Genomic DNA, 15,797 nt, shown 5'->3' on the forward strand with positions numbered 1-15,797 from the left:
CTCGAGCACGAAGTCTTCAAGATCGAAATATCGAGGCATCCTTTTTAAGTCATAAGCAACTATTCAGCAAATTTCACGAGGCGAAGTTTCACAAACAGATACAAGATCGATAGCAAAGCGTCATTTAATTTCCACCGGGTTTTACCTCCTCGACATTTTAATTCGATATCCATTTATGTTACAAAAACTGCAAACGTAAAACCTTTTCCCAAATTAACTTCAAATTCATCCAAGACCAAATCTTATTAAAATTAAGGTTGGGTTATTCGGGCTACCCCTGGACACCGGTAATCGTTGGGCGCGCTCATACTTTTCACGCTTCGCGACGCGCGTCATATCTGTTTCCTGGCGATCGTAAGCGAATGGTATACACGACCATTAACTACCGAAACGCTTTAATAATACAAAAGCTTGACGGAGAATCGGTGGCGATTTCGCATAACGAAGCGTGACTATTATCATATGACGTGATTCGGATCTTCGATAAACTCCACGCGCGCGGCATAATAATCGATAGCGGATAAACATCACAACATGTAAAAATTATTTTGATCGCGAAAGAAATACGTATACCGCGTGAAAAAAGAAAAAATAAAAAATTAAAAGCACGTCGTCGTTTATGATCATAACATTATTCAACTTTGTCAACGCTATGTCTAAGTTGATATCTGGCGGTTAACTTAATTCGATTATTTTGTGCACATTTATTATCAATTCTACTATCAATTAAATTAAATCTAATGATTAAAAAATACAAACGTTAAGTGAAAATGATATAATCGTTATATTACAGATATACACGATCTTATAACATATCCTATTAAAACATTTTTGTGGCTGCGACATAAAAAATGGAACACGTTGAGATTATAATGTTCATAACCAATATTTAATGGCAAGTTTATTCTAACGAAGATGCGTAACGAAATATATATTTCGTATCCCTTGGAATTAACCGACAATGTGCCATGATGGGACGTGCGCGCCTTTGCGCGCATTTTCTGTACGCACGTACAAATCTACTATGGCGATCCGCGAACAATAACTCTTCCTCCACTCTCGGCATTTAATGGCCGGCCATCTATTTATCGTGGAGGAAGAGGAAGCGGCTGATGGGTAGATAGGTCGAGCGTTTTGTAACTAATTTCGCGAGTAAATTGTCCGTAACATTGGTTTGGTGCACTCGGACTAAACTAACGATAGCTAACCGGGGGCTGGAACTGTGTCGGCGTGCCAACGCGTGAATCCTGTATTATACCCCGATCAGGATTTCGAACTAACGTATAATTTCAATGAGCATAGATTTTGACGTCGTAGATACATGAAAAGATAATCTCTGTGGTTTAATCGGAAATTAATACCGAAGCTACGCCATATCAAAATAATTTCAAACCTCTGATGAGATTTAATGTTTGTGACCCGAATTAGATAATATTTCATTTTATTCCATTTCAATAATGGATTCTCATATTGATATTTATGTTACGATTAATAATCTATTTGTTACGAATAAATCAGATATCTTGGAAATTGATAGAGTTTCATTAATAATAACAACATTATCTATTCTTTTTGCATTTTTTTTGCAAATGCCATCTAAATAATGAGGAAGGAATAACTATTTCTACAAAGCTACGATTACCATTACGTTGTGAGTTGCTTGACGATTATTGGAGAAAACAAAGTAACATAAAAGGGAAAATTGCAACTGGTATAGTTACGCGCAATGGAAATGCGCAATGTGCTCGATGCGTCAATAATAGGGACATGGTGGCAATATTTGTGAATGTTTAATGCGTAAGACGTTTTACATGTGTTCTGCATACTTCTACATTTGTTTAGAAAGAAATTGATCCTTTCTAAAAATTTTTCATTTATTGTAGTCAATTTACGGTAACATTAACATTCAACTTATTCATTAAATCTTTTATAAACTCAACCATTCCTGATATGTTCAAAAAGAGTACAAGATATTTTTATAGAATATTATTTCTATTTTCTGTAGCACTAATTGATAATTTATATTATATATTACATGCTTGTAACTTAATTAATTCAAGTGTTTCATTATTTCTCCAAAAAGTTAACCATTATACTTAAAAAAAAAAAAAAAAAAAAAAATAGTAGAAAGAAAAAAATGTGTGCTCTTTTTCGCAGACTCCATTGTTGAAGCGTATAATCCGACCGTGATCGACCCCAAGTGAGTGCAAGTATACGTAAGTAACTGCACGCCCACATCGCGCGTTCGCGATTCGACGTGAGTCACTGGCTAGAGGCTGAATAATATGTCAAAGAGTTCTTCGGAATCATAACAAACGTCGGAAAAGCCAGTTACAGCTCGGTACAGCTACTTAAGAGTTTTTATTCTTTATAGAAAGACAAAAAGTAGTTTATAAAAAAGAACAATTGGCAACTGATAATAAACAATAAAAGCAGAAATTTAGGGACGGAAATAATACAAGATGAGCACGGCGGATAAATAATAATAATAATTATAAAGGAATATATATCTTTAATGTGAGAAAACATATGCAATAAAACTATCTTTATGATTCATAACGTCTCGTTACAAGATAAAGAATTAGCCGTCAGTCGGCAGAAATAAGCGAAGCGACACGACCGATATTAGCGTCGTATTTTCGGTTAGGTCATCATCTCCGCTCGATGTTAATCGCGTTTCTGCCTTTCCTCCTCGTCTCCCCTGTTTGTATTTGTACAGCGACTGAAATAATCGGCGGTGGAACGGTAATCGTACGCAGTTTTGAAACGAAGGGCGGTGAACCGTGGAAATGGTTCGTCCGGTGGTGGTTGGGATGTCCTTTCTGGCTCGAGCAGCACAATAATCGTGGATTTCCGTCCGCTTATTATCTTACACGCGTCACAATGCGTTTAGATTGCGTCGAGGGTATCGGCTAATTACCGGTCGCGATTTAGTCGAGCGTCCCCGTCTGCCGACGATGGCGTGAGACCGAGATGTCAAGCTAAATCTCTCTCTCTTTTTTGCACCCCACAAAATTATAATTGAAAAAAAGATCTAAACAGAGTGCAGCACTTAGAAGAGAACTTTGGTAAATGGCTGCAGAACGCTATATTTAAAGTATGGTATTCGCAATATTCATGTGTCAAATAATACACTAACTCTAACGTGTAGGTTCTTCTTAAATGTGATCTTAATTAACTATACTAATCATTAATTATACAATATCTTAATTATTTAATCATGTTCTACATCTCCGTTTAATTTTTTTTTTTAAACTGATGCCACTTTTTCAAGTTTAATATAACAAAATCTTAAGATTATGCATTATGGTATAGCTCTTTGATGCATTTATGTCTTATGATCATTACAACGTTTGATTATTTCTCCTTATACTGTCTTTGAGATTCAAACACTTTATCGATTCTACGGTAAATCGTGATTTTACACGTCAAAACGCGGTATCCAGGAGTCGATAACGGTATCAAAAAACCGGTTTCCGGTTGAAGGCAGTAATAGGTGCTCGTTGTGCAAAATTCGTAGACCGGCTTTTCGACCGAGAAACCGAACCATCACGCGTGCCTTTTCTCTTTTGATAATATCGCGAGCAGAAAACTTTCCTCGCACTATTGATTGATTTCGATAGTCGATCTGTCATGATCAAAATCGTATTGTCTCTAATTTTTTATATACAAAATACATACGAAAAGACAAATAGGAGCCATAAAATATATCATAATATATCACAGAAATAAATTTGGTACCGATGCGTTTTTGTTTTAAAATAATAAAAAGAGCAATATATATATATTGTTCTTTTTATTAGAGATTTTGCGAGACCCTATGTATGTGTGTGTGTGTGTGTGTGTGTGTGTGTGTGTATATATATATATATATATATATATATATATATATATATATATATATAGAATTTCCCAAAATCTGTTTTTTTTTCATTATTATTCACTTTCATTATTATCCACAGATTATTGAATAGAGAAAAGATATAAAAATGACGTTTCTCTTTCATTATCGAAGATTGACTTCAAATACACCAAAGAAATGCGGTAAGAACGGCTTTTAATCATGACCAGTGGTCATTTCTGGAACACCCTATGTATAAAGCCAACAGATTCATTAACGAAATAGCGGCCTTTACGAAAATCCTGAAGCCTTAACGACAAGCGAAACGGCCTTCGTAATGTGAAAAGTACACGCTCTCGTTCGTGGCGTGAGAGATCGCACGGACGCAGGCACGCACGCACGCACGCACGCACTCACGCACACGTGTGCCATATAGATAACTTCCTTCGTAAGGTAGAAGAGAGACGTACGACGCGTGTGCCAGACGGACGGCGCGGTATCAAAGGATATTTACCTTGTCAACAGCGTGGCTTTACGTGGCGGAGACGCCGCTACGTCTATAAGGGGAGAACATATAGTACTCACTCGTACCGAGATAATAGTAATGGGTATTATTACTCCGCTCTATTATTTTACGATCTAGCGCTTCTCGGGAATTGATACATTATCGTGGAGTTGCGCCGAGCCGATCCGAGCCGAGCCGGACCGAAATGAGCCGTCTGATTGACGAATGATTAAGAACGTAAATAACCATCATTTTTCCGAGATCTACTATCTACCATTCGATATATCGCCGATGTAAATAACATTAACTCATTAATGGAAAATCGATATCGATTAGGAATAAAACAAATTAATCATGATACTTGAGTCGATTTCCGAATGTAATGAGCGGAATTAAGTACCGATTCCGAATGGATTAAAACCGCGCAGTTTTTTTTTTCTTTTATCTCAAAGCCTAGCCGATAATCAATATATCCGGTGAAAAATTGACGGTTAATATTTTATGTTTAGTTGAAAGCCTATAATCTCGCGTTTTATGACAAAACTCAAAAACTGCCGCAACCAACACGAGTGACACGTGTGCGATCGCTTATTTAGATCTGTCGTAAAAAGGGGAAAATTAAACGATTTTCTTCAAATTGATGCGCTCATTTACTAAGCAAAACTCGATAGCTGTTATTGCTTAATTAAACTTACATTTACGTCATGTATGTCGCATACCGAATTAAATTACGCTTAATAGACGAGACTTGACTGCTGCCAAGAATACGAAAGTCATTGCATAATTAGACTCTATTGTAATTTTTTCAACTAAACCACAGATGATAAAAATATCTGTTTAATCAAGACACAAGTCTTTTTTTCTATTTATTACTTAATCGATGAAAAAAATTCACTTTCATTTGTTTACGTATGTAAGTGAATGTTGAGTTATTCTTTTAATCTAGAAATCAATTCTACACAATCTGTAATCACAACTTTTCAAAATTGTTTCAACTTAATTTTATATATATATGCACATGTGTTGTCAAATAAAAATAAAAATATCATCGTATTAACATGTGTTATCTCGTTGACGCGATATGATGATTTTGCATCTGGTTATCGGAATTTGATAAGTATCCGTCAGGTGCGAACACATCTCTCAAAGCCGTTTGTTCATACGATCGCAGATCGCAGTCGTACGAATACGACTCATGCGAGAAGAGAGTAAACGTTTCCGATTTCTACAATTCCAAGTAGACTACCTACCTGCATCTGCAGCCACGAGTAGTCGATGTACGCGGTGGTGGTGGCGGTGACGGCTCCGGCGATCCCGGTGGACGTCGTCGACGAGATCTGCTGCCAACCGTCCTGTGCGTTGCATCCGAGGACAGTCGCGAGGGGTCCGTCGGGTTGGGCCCGATCGGGCACTATCTGATCGGCGGCGTACTGAGCGGCGTAGGACGGCTGGATCGTCGGCGGTTGGACCCCGACGGCGGACGGTAAACCGGGCAGAGACGCCGGATGAGGGTGCTGCGTAACCCCCGTGGTGGCCGCGGCACCGGCGGGCAGACAGCACACGCTCGCGTCCATCCGTGGCGGCGGAGAGTCGTAAAAACGTAGCTGCTCCGGCTCCGGCTCCCGTGTCGTCGTCCTGCCGAGGGTTAATCCTCGCGGCACCATCCAATCCACGACCGTCGCCGCTCGCGCCGTGATTTCCACCGGCCGACGACTGAGAGGATCGATTCGCGCGGATCCTCGGATCCTCCTTCCCCTTCGACACACAATTTAGATCTCGCGTCTCCTCAGGTAGGTCGAAGTAGAAGACGACGACGACGCGATGCTATCATCTTTCACGGAGGCGCGGCGAAGAATCGATCCGAACGTGGATCGGTCCCGAGTCGTCCTGCCGAGGGTTGATTTTCGCAGCACCATCCAATCCGCGCGGTCGCCGTGCGTTCGTTCCGTGATAAACCACGATGATTCTCTCTAGTTTTTAGAGCGCGATGTTGGGTTTCTCTTTCGATTAGACTGTTCCTTTCAGATTCTGAGTCTGTCTTTTCTTTCAGTAGATCGCGATAGAAGATCACCGGAGCATCACTATCTCTGACGCGCGACTGGATTTCACGCAATGTCACTTCGAGTCGTGATATCCGGCAATATGTAGCATTTGCGACAATCACGTACATCGGAATCGCGTTGACGTCCCGCGCGTCGAATCCAACGAATTCCGAGCGCGAAACACTATCCCGCACCAGGCTGCCGAGTGCTCGTCGAATGTTGTTGCGAGCATCGCGTCTTGCGGGAGATAAACGCTGCTATTAATTGACTAATGTCCAAGCTGTTATTCGTTGGTGGAAAGAATATTAATCCGATCGGCGACGCCAATGCGCCGCTATCGGAGAGCGCTGATGCAAACGAGGGAAAGCATCCGATTCCAATTTCAAAATTAAAATATCGATGTAAATACCGATGATATTCTTCGAATTCTCACGATAACACGATTTTCTCAAACCAATACATCGAATAAGTTCGAAATTAATTCGATCCGTTCGATAACTCACTCTGTTCACTGCGCCCTTACACGAGAGATCGATAATTAAATTCTTCTGTCAGGAAAACATTTTCCATCAAATCGACATCGTTCGACTGCTCGTTGGAATATTCCTTTGCTCGATGATTATATTTTTCTTTCTACGTACGGCCACTTTTCAACAAACACTTTCCTCAGCCTCGTCAGCACTCGCGTCAATTCGAACTTACGACCCTTTCCAGCGTAATTTTCGCGCGGTGCGAGAAATGATGCGAAAGAAAGCGCTCCAGCAGGGAAAGGTTTGCGCGGAAAGGGTAAAGCGTGCGCTCGCAAACGATCGAACGCGCCGATCGTAGTCGACCACTACGAGATCCGCGAAATGACGTTTCTCGACGGTGACAGCGCGCACTCCCGTTAACGCGTTGATGCGCGCGCGTGTGCTGTGGAGAACCACGAGGACGAGGGCGGAGAGAGAGAGAGAGAGATAGAGAGAGAACAGAGGGAACTTGCGAGAAGGGAGGGTGGTGATGGTGGAGGTTGTGCTGGTGGGGATGATGGTGGTGGTACCGATGGTGGTAGTGGCGATCGTCGTGGCGACAGTGGTGATGGTGGTAGTGATGGTGGTGGGGTGGGATGGTGGTGGGGTGGGATGGTGGTGGAAACAACAGTGATACGGAGGCAAGGGTGACGGACGAAACTGGCGCGCACAACTCTAACTGCGCTCGCGTATCGTCCGCGTTACATACGCGCATGCGTGAATGCGTGTCGTCAAGGCAACGGTTCCAGAGTAACTGCTTGGCGAACGCAGCCCTCCGCGACGAGCGTGTCGCTTCTCTCTTTTGCGCGCTCTCTCTCGTTCTTTCTCCGTCTCTCTCTCTCTCTCTCTCTCCCTCTCCCTTTTACTCTCTCTCTCTCTCATTCCCGATCTCGCGCGCCTGGCTCACGCCCCGGGCGCGACCGATTCGAGCGGTCTAGGCGGCCATCGAGCGCACGCCCCCGTCCTGACACCGCGAGCGCCTCTCACTCCTTCTCTCTCTCGCTCTACCTCGCGCGCGTCGCTCGCTCGTCTTATCCCCCACTCTCTCTCTTTCTCTCTCTCTCTCTCTCTCTCTCGCCGTCGCGCGTCGATCATCTACATGTATACACACGCTTTCCCCTTCCCGCGATGTCCTCCCCTCACTCACCTTCGGTCTTCTACGATTTTGTTGTCTCGATCGAGCGTACGATTCCACGAATCATCGCGTCCTTCTTCCACTTCACGAACGCAAGCCGAACGCCGCCCGCGCATCTCGACAGCGCGATTATCGACGTGAGCTATCGAGAGACTCCTACCTTCTCCGACTTTGGCACACTTCTCTCGATGTGTTTCCCCTCTGTCCTTCTGCCACTCCTCCCACTCTGCTGCTTTCGCGCGACTCCACCGTCTCGAGCATCGCGGTTACTTTCTTTCATCGCGCGTCGAGTCATTCGGCGAATCATCCCTCGTATGCCATCGGGTAGCATCGCTTTTCGCTAAACCCCTCGTAGTGTACACATCGACGAAAAGGTAACGCGTTCACGTCGAATTAACGAATTAATAAAACGAACGAATCACGATGCGTGCGACGCGTCACGTGTCTTGCCATCACGCGACTCACCCTCTCTATTCTGCAAAAAATACCTAGTTTAAAAATGACACGATAATTAATATTGAAATGATACGATATGATGTAACTGAGTGTCACAAATATCTCGACACTTGAAGTGCACCAATTTTTCAAGCACATTCGCGTTTTCATATTCATACATCATGTGGCTGTCGATTAAAATATTCAAAATTATAATTTTTAAATTATATTTTAATTATATTTTCTTAATACGAGCCGATATTTCTTTTAATCTTACGTATTTAATCTTCACGCATATCAAACGGATGCAGATGTTAAATCGCTAGGCACTTCCAAGCGTTCTTTGACGCATCATTTAATGTGTTTGCATTTATATCGTGATATAGATTTTTTTCATTTATTCACATTTCTTCCTCGTATTTCTCTTATATATTCAGAACGCTATGATGTAAACGCGGGTTATTATTCTGATTTAACTTGATCGATGATTGCGTCGTGATATGCAATGATGGCTGCTGAGTCGATTAAATTTGGAAGCAGATAAAGGCGTACCTATGATAACAGCAGAAAAAGAAATTCAGAGCGAACGAAACGCGGTGGGTGTGTGTCGATTGATCCCCGCGACTCAATCTATCCGAGTCTCCAGAATGCGACGCGCGTCCATAATGCGATCATATAATATAGAGAAGCGGACGTATGCATCTCCGCTCTCTCCCCATCCCCCGCGTCAGTTCCTCTCCTCACCTCTCCTCCTTCCTCGCGACCGCGACGCGCGAGGCAGAAAGGTTCCCTTTCTCTTTAGATTGTGAAATGATTTTCTATCGCGGCGCTTTAGCTCCGCGCGCTGCGCGGATTTATTATATATGCAATGGGTTACGCAAATTACGACAAAGTGCAAATATTTCACATGACCTGCACCTGCGTGACTCCCCTTTCTACACGTGATCGTTTAGCCAGGCACGTGAATCGTGACGCGCACGACGTTTATATACATACACACACACACACACACACACACATATATATATATATATATATATATTACATAGATTCCGGAGGAATTACATTTGGTTCCAGGAAATTGTCGAAATTTCGAGCAGCGTGCATATATACAATATATATATGTATATATATGTATATGTATATATTATATATATGTATGCTGCTCGAAATTTCGACAATTTCCTAAAACCAAATGTAATTCCTCCGGAATCTATGTAATACGCGAATTCCATTCTGTACCAAGGAGCATTTTTCCTGGGAATCAAATTACTCGGAAAAAAATAATGAGCTCGAGTGGGCATTTCGGAAATTCTCATTTCTTTCGTTTCGTCGCAAAAGATGTTTTATAATATCATTGAACAACGTACAATCGTGCAAATACTTAATGCTATATTAATATAATGTTTTTTTACACTATTATGGCGAAAGTGAACATTCAGATCTTTCTTCCGTTTTTGTTATAATTACGTTGTTTTGCTGATAAGAGAGGAATAATTATGAGACAAGGTTCTATACAAAGCACGTGATGAAGTTTAAATGATCGTAATTTAAATAAATTAATGAGAAAAACTATTTAGTTATAGGAGAATGACAAGTTTGCGTGATAAAATACAGTGACGCATGGTGCGTATCGCAAAACACATCATCGAGATTAGAAATAAAAATGACTTGGCCAAACTCGCCAGGAGTAAATCGATTTGCCGGACGATGCAGAGTGCAGGGCAACGAGCGCGCGAGCGAATGACGAGAACGGTTGACCGGTCAGAATTTAGCCGCGAGATGCAGAATATACCGCTCCCGCGCGCCGCTCTCTCCCACTTGCGGCTCCGCGGAAGCGATGCGACTTATGAATGGGAGTAGTACTCGCCCATTGGTTGCGCCCGATAACCAATGGCTGTCGCTCGCGCTCGCAACCGCGCGCGGCGAGTAAAGTGAAATGATCGTCTATGTGCGTACTCTATGTATGTACCGCCGATATTCCCGACACAGCGAGCGACGACGGGAAGATCGAGACGAGATACCGAAGTAAATCAACCGGATCCTATTAATATCGCGCCGTGCTACTGACTCTTCTGGAAAAATTATTAATCGTGCGAAATCGCTTTAAATCGTAACTCAACTCTGAGACCTTTACGTGCCTGGGAAACGCAGAATGCTCACGTATTATAGCTATTGTTATCTATTTGCCGTTTTATGTAATTGCAATTGCGTAACAAAAAAAAAATACTATCACGATCTTGCTATTTTTCAGTTGCAAAAATTTTGTCAAAGCGAGGATTTTTCGCGAGTCGAAAGAGATTCATGCTTGTCGTGAAATCGAACAACTTCAAGAAAGATTCACGAAAGGCACAAAGATTCGACTTGAGGCAAAATGGTAATTTTGATTACTCCAGGGCGACGATTATGTCGCTTAACGACAAGAGGGTGGCGAGAAGAATCGCGAGCGTGAGGTCGCGCAGTGAGGTCGATGCAAATCGGTTCGCGAACCGTGATGCAGGATGCGCGCGATAGCAGGAGGTAGGGCAGGTCGCGCAGGCAAACAAAACGCAAGTGTCGTACGGCAAATACCAAACAGCAATTATCGGCTAACTTATGGAAAGTATAGGGAACGAACACGCGCGGCAACGGCTCTTATGACAGGGAAGTGAGCGAGGTTTCTATCCTGGGTACGTCAAGGTGACACAGCGGGGATGACACCATGCCCGGGATGACGGAGACAAGAACGCGCTAATATTATCTAGCGTTGCATTACATCGCGCTGCTTTGTAAGCGACCGCCTCGCGCGCGTGCAAGCGAGCGAGTTGCGTTTACGCGCATTTATGGTCTGGCGTCATCTATCAATTAGCCGCCTCATAGCCGTTTGTATCTCACCGCTATCTCGCGCGATTGTGACTCAATTATAAGCGGTAGTACACGAGTTACGTCTCGTATTTCCATCTAAGCTCGTGAATCATTCAACACGTTTAGACGGTAAGAATGCGACTCGCGGAATTGTCGCATGAAGTCCGACTATACGGGCACAATTATTGCGAACATGATTATTATAATGCATGATTCGTTTATTTTATTCGTACATTTAGCAAAATTCCAACTTTTATCAATTTTACTCGTATATTTCAAAATACAATTTATGTATACATACGCGCGCATGTACGTATAGTATTCTATAGCAGATGCAGATATAAATTCCAACTAAATTTCAACCCCACACGTCACCGTATTTAGTTTTCTCTTGCATCGGTGAAGATTTAGTATTTCCAGGAATCTGTTCGGTTGCTTCTTTTGGTTCGTAGCTCTCATTTGGAGGCTCTCGTGTTCTAGGAGTATACCATTGCTTATTTTTTTTATAGAATTCATCTCTATTTTGACGCCTCAATTCGTCGTAATTGACGCCTTTTTGCAAATTCGGTTCACTCAAATCCATGTCCTTGGAAACTGACAAGTCGCCTTTAAATGTAATTTGTGCAATTATTATTATTATTATTACATAGTAGTAGATTTAATGATAATTTTTATTACTTACTGTCGTAATTCAGGCTAGAATATGTATCATATGTGTTCATTGATGGATAGTCATTAAACACTATTCCTGTAGTAGACTCTTGTGATGCTGTAGATTCTTCTGAACTCTGAATCTCAGATTGCACAACTAATGGTCGAAAGCCTTCAGGCTGCATCCGACTGCAAACAAATCATAACTGAATAAGACCATGCTTCAGCAAAAGATGAAGTTGAAGATGAACAAACAGAATATTGAATTATCCAAAAATACCTTGCAAAACCATCATAACCTGCTTCTCTCAATCTCTCTATGAGATTACTGTTTGGCATGGATGCGACTTTTCTTAAACACATCTCGGCAATAGCTAATCTAGCCAGTAACATGCTTACTACACCTGTTCCCATAGTACATATTGCAGTAATTGTGGTATTCCCGCGAAATGGAGATAATCTGATAACTCCATATCCGGCGGCTGCACCGAGGAGTGTCGGAACAAGTACACTCGACCTTTTCATGCATGCTTGCATTACCATTGTCTCTTCTGGTGTTAACGTTACTTGCTATAATTTGTGTAATTACAACAAATTTGAAACATTTGTAAAACAATTTAATAGAACGTATGTTGAGCAATTGCTGTTAGTAATTACTTTGTTTCTTCTATTTTTGATGATCGATAAATATATTGTTATACTTATCTCTCGATTCTAATAAACATAATACGTTAAGCAAGGCAACTTGCAGCCTAACCTGTCGTGTTGGTTGTCGTTGATTCTGCGCGTAATTAGGTTGCTGTACATCTGTTACGGTAGTTGTCATGTTTTACAAAGTATCCGAACAATATTTCACTCACATTGAACTCGCAACTTGTGTTGTAAACTTAAATATTGTAAGTACAAAAATGATGATATACGTACAGTATACTGATTACCTCATGTGTCGAAACATAAAGTTATAGATAAATATATATAAAATGGAGGTGTTGATGCCATCTACGATTTCAATAGCTTACTAACTGAACACATGACTTGATGTCCGAAAAGATTTCTTCTTTAGCCGTTTTTGATAAAAATTAATAAAATAAAGTTCATTAAAATGGCAGTACATTTTGATGTTCGATTTAGCGCTAAATCTCATGATTTTATTTTTGTATTATTTATTATTTATCTATTACATATATTTTTTTTTAATTATTATATTAATTAATTTGCAATAAAAGTCTAATTAAATTTATATCCCAGCAAACGAGAAATAATTGGAAAATATTGAAAATTATTTATTGAAGCGATGTCGAATGAAGTTTTTGGATTTTTTGAATCTATTTTCTATCCGTAATCCATTTGAATCACTAATTACAGATTGGCTATTTGCTTTTTGTATCTCATCCAATGTGTATAGAAATGAAACGAGCGGCCAATCCATTTGAATCCGTAAATACAGATTAGCTTTTTGTATCTTACCTAATGAATATCAAAATGAAACTTGCTGCCAGTCCGTTTCAATTCGTAATTGTAAATTGGCCATTGCTTTTATTATCCACTCGAGTTCACGAGTATTGTATATAATTACAGGCATAGAGAATGGATTCATATTTTCATTTTTGAATCCATCAGAATCCACATTATTGTAATTAGACGTATATAAAACGGATTCAGTGTGTTCAGTGTCTATAAAATTAAATATCTTTTTCATAGATTCGGAAACTTGATTTATAGAGATTTATTCAATCCAATTTGTTCTAGTTTGCTGGAATGTGATTCTCGAAAAAGAAATCATTTTTTATCAATCTCGAAAGGAATACATAAATGTTTTATCCTTTTAGCCGATGTTTCTTCTCAATGATTCTTTTTGAACGTGTATACACGTGTACACATGTTGATTATTACCTGATGTATAAAATATCTTTGATCACTGATCTTGACGTATTGATAAAACAGCGGCTGAGATATCAAATAGTATTTTAGAAAATAACACACCGGTACCCGAATGACGTGATTTATTTACGCAACTACGCTAATTGAATTATCACATTTAAGACGGCAATATGCAAAGACAAAATCGCAGTCTTAATATCATTTTGAAAAATTTAACTCTTGTAATACAATTTTAAATGTATTTACTATATATAAAAATAAAATATGTAAGCTACTTTCTACGAAAATTTCAAGAATTATTTATAAACGTATCGATTGGCATCAGCCGAATCATCGCGAAAAATATATGTTTCACGATAATATGTGAATGCATTTGAAATTTCTGCGGAATCCTTGAACGAGTTATCAGTATGGCATTTCCATTAACAAGCTAGTTTTAAGAAAATAACGGGAGCGCTTTGTAGTTTTTGTAAACATCGACGCATAATTTAGACGCGTAATATTCTCTTCCCTGAAATTGAAAAGTTTAATTAATTATTTTATTACGATTCTCGTACAAAAGATTAAATTTCTCTTAAAATAATTTTCTAATAATTTTAATATTTATGATTTTTGCTAAATGTGTTCGAGTTCTTGTCGAAGTCTTACAATAACAACACAATCATATTTGCGTCGTTCGTGCGCAATCAGACGAGGAAATTTTCCGCTGCCACTTATGAACCGATTGAGAATACGTAATGCAAAAGTATCTACGTATAAGACATGATGGTGTTAACAAGGGACAGATGTCCGCCGCTATAAAAGTCGCAGTCGAATCGTCCCAAGTCTCATCGTTTTAAAATGTCACGCACCGCCTCACATCGCGATTGGCCCCTTCGGCCGTCTTACATTGTACTTTTATCATTTATATTAATATTAACGCTGTCGACGATGTTGCGACGAACGGATGCCAATCCTTTACCGGATCTCTCACAGGAATACCAAAACCTGATATCCGGATATTCGACGGATAGCTCATTGGATATCTCGATCAACAATATGACGGATATCTCGACGGAAAATTCAACGGAGATTTCGCCTAACACCGACGTGTAATTCTCTTCAAATATTTTCTCATATATGATAAATAATCAATTTAGAGAACGATTTTACGCCCTGTTATAAATATTTTTTTCTCCTCTTTAGGTATGTAATAAAAGCTGTAGTTTACGAAATTGGAATTCTCACGGATATGGATAATTCAACGAATAGCGGAAGCACCGAAAGGTAACACGTTTTACATTCTTTGCTTTTATGCATTTCCGTTGAAAAAAAATTCATAACTTTCTACGAATGATAATTTTAACGTTACCTCTTTTTTTTTTCGTGCCTTTTAGACAAGAGAGAGTAGATATATCGTTGTACGATACACCGCAGGAAGACGAGTTTTCCTAACTCCAATGAACTTTTTTTATTTTGAGGAGCAACAAAATACGATATCACACATCTAAACGCGTTTACGGATCGAAAAGAAGAAAAAGAGAATGTTAAACGTAAAGACTGCGCCATACACGACGATGATGTTATTAGTAGACGTGCATAGTAAATTATTATATATAATTACATATTATAAAGCAAAACATAAAATTAACGAGGAGCGTGTAATGTATGCGATATATGTGCAGGCAATTTATAAATTTCGATAAATTAAATCTGTAATGCTGTGATACGTGCATTTTTTTAGGATTTAAAACAATATTTTATTAGTTTTTTTTTTTTTTTTTCATTTAATTATGAACAATATTTCGTGTACAACGCTATAAACACATTGCTGCTGCAAAACTTGCGAGGCAGAAGAAAGTCACGGAACAATCAGGTAACATAATTCGCAGAATGATCTCTCGGAGAATACGGGACATAAAACAACTCGATCGAAGCATGCGCGATACTTTGATATTAATTCTTGCAATTTAAC

The 15,797-nt window shown here is 39.9% G+C and overlaps 3 protein-coding genes across 16 annotated transcripts in view; 1 reads left to right on the forward strand and 2 right to left on the reverse strand.

Annotated features, from left to right (window-relative positions):
- Positions 1-8,483, reverse strand: part of LOC105426510 (uncharacterized) — a 41,877-nt gene extending 33,394 nt beyond the window's left edge. For 12 of the 13 annotated variants that reach the window (XM_011637767.3, XM_089070911.1, XM_089070917.1 and 9 more), the window contains exon 1: positions 5,597-8,483. In XM_011637767.3, the coding sequence (XP_011636069.2) occupies positions 5,597-6,010 (414 nt within the window). In that variant the 5' untranslated portion in view covers positions 6,011-8,483. The remainder of the gene's footprint in view (positions 1-5,596) is intronic. The other variant, XM_089070910.1, reaches the window with a different exon arrangement.
- Positions 8,484-11,508: 3,025 nt separating this feature from the next.
- Positions 11,509-12,939, reverse strand: LOC105426512 (uncharacterized). 2 transcript variants are annotated; one of them, XM_011637768.2, is made up of 4 exons: positions 12,720-12,939; positions 12,243-12,532; positions 11,994-12,151; positions 11,509-11,917 (listed from the first exon to the last, which is right to left on the reverse strand). In XM_011637768.2, exons 1-4 carry the CDS (start codon positions 12,786-12,788, stop codon positions 11,670-11,672), a joined length of 765 nt encoding a protein of 254 aa, XP_011636070.2. In that variant the 5' UTR covers positions 12,789-12,939; the 3' UTR covers positions 11,509-11,669. The 2 variants fall into 2 exon arrangements, with proteins under 2 accessions (XP_011636070.2, XP_088927082.1); XM_089070956.1 differs by having other exon boundaries at positions 12,620-12,752.
- A 1,666-nt stretch (positions 12,940-14,605) lies between these two features.
- Positions 14,606-15,549, forward strand: LOC105426513 (uncharacterized). Its single transcript, XM_011637769.3, has 3 exons — positions 14,606-14,934; positions 15,029-15,109; positions 15,220-15,549. Exons 1-3 carry the CDS (start codon positions 14,684-14,686, stop codon positions 15,275-15,277), a joined length of 390 nt encoding a protein of 129 aa, XP_011636071.1. The 5' UTR covers positions 14,606-14,683; the 3' UTR covers positions 15,278-15,549.
- Positions 15,550-15,797: the final 248 nt, after the last annotated feature.

This window comes from Pogonomyrmex barbatus, unplaced genomic scaffold, assembly GCF_055798465.1.
Source record: "Pogonomyrmex barbatus isolate J1 unplaced genomic scaffold, ASM5579846v1 scaffold11, whole genome shotgun sequence".
In the NCBI taxonomy this organism is placed as follows: Eukaryota; Metazoa; Arthropoda; class Insecta; order Hymenoptera; family Formicidae; genus Pogonomyrmex; species Pogonomyrmex barbatus.